The sequence below is a fragment of the Pyrus communis genome, chromosome 1, assembly GCF_041283825.1.
Source record: "Pyrus communis isolate YQ-2024b chromosome 1, ASM4128382v1, whole genome shotgun sequence".
NCBI classification, from domain to species: Eukaryota; Viridiplantae; Streptophyta; class Magnoliopsida; order Rosales; family Rosaceae; genus Pyrus; species Pyrus communis.
The window spans coordinates 15113338-15122349 of record NC_142565.1 but is presented as its reverse complement, the minus strand read 5'-3'; the positions used below and the strand labels follow the sequence as shown (position 1 = coordinate 15122349).

The window sequence follows — 9012 nt, the reverse complement described above, 5'->3', positions numbered from 1 at the left end:
CTACCAGCTGAATCACTAATGGAAGAACTCCATGGAAGTTAATATATTATTCCCAAAATCATTGAAAACAGTCAATTCTCAAGTTTACATACTGAAGAAACCTGAAAACTCTACATTCTGTTTATCCACCACCCGGGAATGGAGAACACTCACCTGCATAGCCAGCAAAAACTTTTGAATTTCACCAAGCTCCTTTTCCAAAATGTCTTCTTGTGCTGCTACTGCTCGAGTGGCCTAGATGATGTACAAGATAAGCATCTTGCAATATTATCTGATACAAGTTTATTTAGGCAAACAACATTGAACTATTTCTGCATTTCAACATCGTAAATTGATCCATTTTTCAGGGTCAGCAGTAAAAGTCCTTAGGTCCTAACCATTTAAACCTGTCCTAGGCTCATAACCAAAGAGCCTTGAGTATTTTATTTTACCAACTTTACCCATGTTGCTTACCACTGATATCATTACCCACACTATCTTGCATCTGCCAGTAGGTGTCCAAAGTTCCTTAAACATGTTCTAATCAGCTGCAAAATGGTCTACAGTTCGACAAAATTATTTCAGGAGCTACAATAGATTCAACAGAACCAAATTCCAAATTCCAAGTTCTTCACTGGGTTCTGACTTTGAGTCTTTGAGTGTCTTTGTTTGCATGGATATGAACTTTGACATCCCACAATGATTAATGGTCATGCAGGGAAAGGAGAACAATGTGTCCATTTTTTTTTTGGGAGTTTTAACGAAACACTCCCGATACTGTTCATTTTTAATGAAAAACCATATTTTTACCTTTTCCTGGTACTATTCACTACACCTTTATTTGTCATTTTTCATTAAAACTAAAGTTTTTTTTAACTTTTCGTTAGTTTTCCCTTTCTTTTTTTTACATGCCAATATTATCATTCGCACAAACTTATTGCAGTGTGCCAAAACTAGCCTGATGCAAGTTAGAATCATGGACTTCACCCTTATTTTGCGCTTAATGATGACAGAAACAAACAAAGGCATTAAACAAACAAGGAATGACGGGTTTCCACAAGTAACTTCTAATTTTGACTTAAATGATAACCAATTAATCAATGAAAGTGATGGCGATTATTAGACAGAATAAAACCAACAAGGGTGTGGTGATGTAATACACAAAATTTAGACACCATTCGAACAAGGAGTTTAATCCTACTGAGCTATAACGAACATATTCTAACCATGTTACCTTCCAATAATAAAAATAACCAATCTCAATCTTTTTAAGATACTTCACATTTATGGGCATTGTACTGAGCATTTGGGTGGAGAAAACTCAATCAATTGGACACAGACAGATGAAAGATCCAAAAGTGAGCATATACTATAATTTCCACAATTTGACAAATAACAAAATGAGTTATTCAGAAACCAACAGCACAAAGCTCCCAATCAAATAGTCACTAACTTAACCATATACTGTGTATCACATATTCTGGTATTCCCTCAGAGGTTAGTCTATATAGGGAACTTAAAAAGTAACAGATAACTCAATCGATACAACCATTAAATGTGCAATCAAGTTTTATTCCATCGCATTGGAGCTATGATATTTTGGGTTCGTATCAAGTACTAGTCAAGAGTAACTCAAAAGGTTTAGTTTAATATGTAAGATAACCAGAAATTAAACCAATACACACACTAATCATGTCATGTTCGAATTACTACGTGTTAGTTATGAACAGAAACTCAAACAAAACTATAACCTCATATCATTTTTGCGTTTGTACTAAACTATAATCAACCTTAACCCACTAAACGATAATCAAACACTCTTATCAATTTTATACATTTCCCGTGAGAAAAGGCAAATTTCTAAAGCAAGCAATTTACATTCCAACTAGACAGGCAAATTCTCGTAAAAAAATTCAAAGTATTTTCTTTTTTATATCAAACAGTAGTTCTCCGAAAAGGTCGTGTACATTAAAATAAACTACTTTATCTACAGGGTACAAGGGATATATATGTATCCATAAAATATCTAATCAAATGCTGAGTCATCATCAATACTTCAGCTTAACAGCTAAGCTAAGTGCTAATCTAGTGCCTTATGCTCATTATAGTTTGGTGGTCCTTCACTATCCTTAATACACCCCCTCAAGCTGAAGGAAGGGGATCGAACTGAGAGCTTGAAGCTAAGTTGTTCAAATCTGTCTGCAGGTAAGGACTTAGTGAATATATCTGCAATTTGAAGCAAGGAAGCCACATGATGAACACGAACATGACCCAGAAGAACTTTTTCTCTAATGTAGTGATAATCAATCTCTACATGTTTTGTTCTTGCATGAAAAACTGGGTTGAAGGCTAGAGCAATGGCACTTTTGTTGTCACAGAAAATACGTGGAGTTTGAAGAAGAAGAAAGGAGATGTCCTGCAGTATTTTGCAAACCCAACTAAGCTCGGCAGCAGTATGAGCTAGTGATCGATACTTTGCCTCAGTAGATGATCGAGCTACTGTGCTTTGTTTCTTGGCGCCCCAAGAGATGAGATTAGGTCCCAAAAACACACAATATCCACTAGTAGAGCGTCTGTCCACAGGGCATCCTGCCCTGCCCAATCAGCATCCGTCCATGCTATGAGAACTTGCTTGCCTTTAGTAAACCATAAACCTGAGTCAATAGTACCCTTCAAGTAGCGAATAATCCTTTTAACAGCCTGCAAGTGAATCGTTCTAGGACTATGCATGTATTGGCAGACTTGATTTACTGCAAATGCCAAATCAGGTCGTGTCCATGTGAGATATTGGAGAGCACCAACAGTTGATCGATAAGAAAAAGGATCAGGGAGAATGGTACCAGAGTGCTCCAATTTGGTGGAACTAACAGGAGTAGTACATGGTTTGACCCCAAGCATATCGGTTTTCTTGAGTAAATCCAGAGCATATTTGGATTGATTGAGAAGTAATCCTTTGGCAGACCTGTGAACTTCAATGCCGAGAAAATAGTGGATATCACCCAAGTCTTTAACTGGAAATAGAGATTGCAGTTTGGAGATAATGGACTGACAGACTGGAGTGAAACTCCTAGTGATGATAATGTCATCAACATAGACCAGTATGAAAGTGATGTGAGAATCTTTCTGGAAAAAAAGACTAGGATCAGAAGGTGAGGATGAGAAACCCAAGGAAATAAGGACACTGTAGAGGGCTTCATACCAAGCTCTGGGAGCTTGTTTAAGGCCACAGAGAGACCTTTTGAGTTTATAAACATGTTGAGGTTTAGACTGATCCACAAAACCGGGAGGTTGAACCATATATACATCCTCTTTAAGAGAGCCATGCAGGAAAGCATTGCTCACATCTAACTGATGCACAAACCAATCATAAGTCACAGTAATAGACAAGAGAATTCTGATGGTGGTTGGTTTAGCTACGGGGCTAAATGTCTCGGAAAAATCAAGACCTTCTTGTTGATGGAACCCCTTAGCAACCAACTAAGCTTTATACCTCTCAATGGAGCCATCAGCTTTGTGTTTGACTTTGAATACCCATTTGCAGCCAACTAGATTGTAACTTGGATGGGAAGGTACTAACTCCCAAGTACCAGTGGTTTGGAGAGCTGCAAACTCATCTGCCATTGCTTGTACCCAATGAGGATTCTTAGAAGCTTGATGATAAGTGGTAGGCGGAGAAGGAATAGTGGTGAGTTGGTTAACAGATGGTGGAAGAGGGTGTTTAGTGGCTGTAAAAACTTTGGGCTTGGTTATGCCAGATTTGGCTCTTGTAATCATGGGATGGTGATTAACAGGAATAGAAGAATGAGGGTGGGCTATTGGTGAAGAAAAGGAATGAGGTGGGGCTACAGGTGATGGTACCGAGATAAGTGAAGTGGCAGGATGGGTGGAGGAGGAGAGGGAGGAGTAGGAATAGGTATAGTGGGAGAAATAGGGTTGGGAAATGTAGGAGGAATAGGGGGAGAAGAGTGAAGTAAGGGTGAAAACTGGGATTGTTTGAAAGGAAATGAAGTTTCATCAAACACCACATGTCTCGAAATATAAAGCTTAATAGTGACAGGATCGAGACATCGATACCCACTGTGATTTAGGCTATATCCCAAGAAAACACAAAGCTTACTCTTTGGGGCCAATTTACTGGAAAAATAGGGTTGTAACCACGGATAACATGCACAGCCAAATATCTTCAAGGTGTGATATTTTGGAGAAGCTTTGAATAACAATTCCCAAGGGCTAACAGAAGAAGTCTGAGGGGGCAGCCGATTGATCAAATAAACAGCATTCTGAAATGCTTCAATCCAGTAATGAGATGGTAAACCACTCTGAGATAGCAATGTTCTACCCATTTCAACGACATGCCTATGTTTCCTTTCGGCACATCCATTTTGCTCAGGAGTGTGGGACAACTTAATTGATGAGTTATGCCATTAGCATTAAAGAAATTTTGTAAAGTAGCACTTAAGAACTCACCCCCTGAATCGAACCTTATACATTGAATCTTACTAGCAAAAAGTGTTTGAACTTTCATAACAAAAGTCTGAAGAACATAACACATATCTGATTTGTAATGCAGTGGATATAACCAGCTGTACTTAGTAAAATCATCCACTAGAATTAGGTAATATCGATATCCAGTACAAGAATGGGTGGGAGAAGGACCCCATACATCAGTGTAGACAAGATGAAATGGCCGAGTGGAAGTACAAGGCAAAGTAGAAAATGACAATTTAGAGGTCTTCCCCATTTGACAATCTGAGCAAAACGATTTCTGAGATAATGGACCAACAACAGACAATTGACCTTTATTTACTACTTTATGTAAAGCTAAACTAGAGGGGTGTCCAAGTCTTCTGTGCCATGTAATGATGTCAGCTTTAGCTAATATTAAGGCATGAGGCGAAATGGCAATACCAGAAATACCATTGGAAGCATTCCAGTAGAAAGGGTACAAACCACCTTCACTGGGGCCCTGGAAAAACATCCTCCCAGTGCTTAGATCCTTGATGTAGAAACCAAATGGATCAACGGTTAGGGAACACCAATTGTCATACACAAATTTATATACGGACAGGAGATTATGAGAGGCCTGAGGCACTAAGAGCACATCATGAAGTTGAAACACAACATTAGGAGTGTTAATTAAAGCGTGGCTAGTATAAGAAATACACAGACCTTTTCCATCACCAACAAAAAGTTGGTCGAGGCCATTGTAGGGTATAGTAGAATTGAGAGATGCTGGATCATGAGTGACATGATGTGTAGCGCCACTATCAGTAATCTAATAACTTAGAGTGGGAGAACTAGTCATAGCAGTCAAACCCATAGGAGGAAGATGTTGAGAAGCAAACTGGGAGAGACGACTACAATAGAGAGCAGAATGGCCATATTAATTGCATAGTTGACATGGCATGGAACGACTAGATAGAACTGAAGATTGTCCCGACTAAAAATTGCTAGAATTTTGGCCAGTATTTCCAGAAAATGAGGAATGAGAGGGAGCAGAACCAAGAATACCCCCAGAGTTATTATTTGGGCGATTTGGACCAGGAGTACGATGCTGAGGAAAATGAGTGCGATTCTGATAGTAATTATGATTCTGATTTTGGTATCTGCCTTTAGAACTACCCCGAAATGAGGTTGGATTCGAAGATCCTTGTTGAGCAGCATAAGCATGAAATGGTGCAACAGTAGAGGAAGAAGATGCTCGAGTTTTGCGTTTTTGAAGAGAGATCTCCTTGCTGAGTAAAAGTCTATGGAGTTCATCGCCATTCACAGACTCAGTTCTTGTTTCAATCAAATCAACAAACGATTCGTACTCATCTGGAAGACCAGCAAGAATATAAGCAACCAGATCAGAATCAGAAATCGGTTTTCCAGCAGCAGCAAGTTTATTAGAGACATCCTTAATAGAGTTCAGATAATCAGTTTCTGAATGGTTTGGATCTTAGAGTGGAGACTGTGAACATGAGTGCACGACGCTCCGGCGAAACGGTGTTCAAGAGACTGCCACAACGAACGAGAATCTTCCATTCCAATAGTCAGGGGAAGAAGATCTTCAGCAAGGGTGGAGTTGATCCAGATTGTTAAGATCTGGTCACGTTCACACCACAATTCATGCGCAGGATTGAGAATTTGAGATCCAGATGAATCACGAACAAACGGAGGAGGGCAAGGATCATCACCAGTGATAAGGCCAAAAAGCTTGAACCGCTTAAGAACGGGAAAAAACAAGCTGCGCCAGGTGATGTAGTTCTGACGATTGAGTTTCATCGGAACCATTCCAGCAATATTTTGGACAGTAATCGTCGCAATCGATGGAGGTACAGTGTTTGAGATCTCACCAAGAGGATGAGGACTAGAAGATGTAGCAGGAGAAGGGGAATCAGAGGAATTACGAGTAGCCGCCATAGAAATACAGACAAATCGCGCAGATGAAAGGAGGAAAAACAAAAAATTAGGTAAGACTTGTTTGGGAGATTAGAAAATACAAGAAATTCAAGAAAGTAGAAGCGGAGGATCGACGTCGGTGGACTCCGGCGAAGATACCATGAAGAAGTTTACAGAATTAAGAGAGAGAGAGAGATTGTGATCGTTAAACAAAAATGATTCTCATTAACTTTATCTGCAGGGTACAAGGGATATATATGTATCCATAAAATATCTAATCAAATGCTGAGTCATCATCAATACTTTAGCTTAACAGCTAAGCTGAGTGCTAATCTAGTGCCTTATGCTCATTATAGTCTGGTGGCCCTTCACTATCCTTAATACAAAAAACTGTATGCCAAACTCATGAATCATCCAAAATTTGACATTACCTCAGCAATGGGCTTCTTCAAAGCCTTACGAGTAAGGTCATCTCCAACCGAAGGGTTCAGAAGGCCAGACGGCCGAAAATAATCCGAAGATCGTCTCCAACCGAGGGCTAGGCCAGAGGACTCTGGAATCTGAGAGGGCCCCACGGAATCGGAGAGGGCTAGAGGGCTGGAGGGCTGGCTAGAAAATTCAATTTTCCTGTCGGTTATAACTGACATGAATGCTTAAGAAAAAAATTCAAATGCAACGGCTAGCTGACATCAGCTAGCCGTTGCATTTGAATTTTTTTTTATATAGTTTTATTATTTTTTTTTATTTACAAAATTTTTCCTATAACTTCTATTTTTAATATTTTTTTTTAAATTCTATTTTTTTCTATAACTTATTTTACAAAATTTGTTTCATATTTTTTTTAAATTATATTTTTTTTCCTATAACTTCCTAAGCCATTATACAACATTAAATTAAATTAAGTAACATGAAACAACATTAAACAATATGAAATAACATTAAATAACATTAACCAGCATACAAATTATACAACATAAAAAAAACATTTAACAACATGAAACTTAAACAACATTTTAAAAAACATTTAACAACATAAAACTTAAAAAGCCTACTCCATGCTTCTTTTGGCCCAAAAATGTGCAACAAGATCATGTTGTAGGTACTTGTTTGTGGCACGAGAACGTATCATTCTATAGCGCCTCATGTAATCATTTATAGAGATACTACCAGTTCTTGGATTGAAAGGCAAATTAGGCCCATCATATATTTTTGCACGAGACCTTCTTGACCTATTTAGATCTTCTTGGTCATCATCGAACTCTCCATCAATATACCCATCTTGCTTATCCTCCACTATCATATTGTGTAATATGATGCAAGACATCATGATGGAGTCCAAATTTTCTCGACTCCACCCTCTTGCCGGTTCGCTAATAATCTTCCACCGTGCTTGTAGAATACCAAGAACTGTAATGTCATTTTGGGATCCAGGGACTCCAGAGAAAGCATGCCAAATCCATGTGTCATATGAGGCAACCGCCTCTAACACAACAGTTGGCTTTCTCGACCTTCCGCTAAAGCCTCATTGCCATCCTATGAGACAGTTCTTCCAATCCCAATGCATGCAGTCTAATGACCCTATCATGCCCAAAAACCCACGGTCTTCAGCAATGCTAAGGAGTCGATTCAGACCTTCTTGATTTGGCTCGCGGAGGTACTCGTCTTTGTGAACCTGACCAATTGTGTCACAAAATTGTTGAAGAGTATCAAGGCATGTAAACTCAAACATACCATGGGTTTCATCCATCGAATCAGCTGGGGAGTCATAGGCCATCATTCGAAGTGCAACAATAACCTTCTGATGAGGTGAGAAACTAGGGCGGCCTGCTCTGTCCTGCTTCTGTCGAAAGTATGGATTGACTTGCTGGACATCACAAAGTAAACGCTCGAAGACATGACACCTTATCGGGAAACAACGTCTAAAATCCTCTTCTGTGTACACGGAGTTGGGGTTGAAGTAGTTGTTCATCAGATTGGCATGTGACATCGCTCTATTTCGTGGTTTGTAAGAACGACCAGCAATAGAGCCACCCCATTGAGGCTATTCCTCAGTTGGCTGACACATCATGGCTATAGCCATGGCTGTTGCTTTGTTTTGTTTGTTGCGCCTTACTTGAACTTCTTCATCGGACTCCTCATCTTCTAGTCTCATTTGCGCCCATTTTGCTTCCAATTTGGAATTGGATGAGGACCCCCAGTTGGAATCCGAAGAGGATCCAAAGTTGGAATTCATTGCAAACTTGAATTGAAAAAGATTGAATTGAAAGAGATTGAATTGATATAGATTGAATTCAAAGTTGTGTGAATTATAGCCCAAATATCCACCCTATTTATAGCAAAAGAAAAATTCAAATCCAACGGATAGCTGACGTCACTTAGCCGTTGGATTTGAATTTAAGTTGTAGTTTTTAAATAATAAATTATGTTTGGCCCTATGGCCCTCGGTTGGAGACGGTTTTTTGTGGCAAGGCTAAAACGAGCCATCTGGCCCTCTGTTGGAGACGAAGGCAAATATGGCCCTGTACTGTTCATTAAAATATTAATATCTTGGAGAATCTTGGAGGGCCAGAGGACTAAAATGAGTCATCTGGCCAGCCCTCAGTTGGAGATGGCCTAACCCGAAACTTTATCCCCAATTTCTCAAGTTGC

At 39.3% G+C, this 9012-nt stretch overlaps 1 protein-coding gene across 1 annotated transcript; it reads right to left on the bottom strand.

The window, feature by feature from the left end:
- Positions 1 to 7885: 7885 nt before the first annotated feature.
- Positions 7886 to 8350, bottom strand: LOC148699231 (uncharacterized). Its single transcript, XM_088693467.1, has one exon. The coding sequence runs from the start codon at positions 8348 to 8350 to the stop codon at positions 7886 to 7888; it is 465 nt and encodes a 154-aa protein (XP_088549593.1).
- Positions 8351 to 9012: the final 662 nt, after the last annotated feature.

What these genes read in the sequence shown, in the direction of transcription:
- LOC148699231 (XM_088693467.1), bottom strand. Translation starts at nt 8,350, where the DNA reads ATGTCACATGCCAATCTGATGAACAACTACTTCAACCCCAACTCCGTG.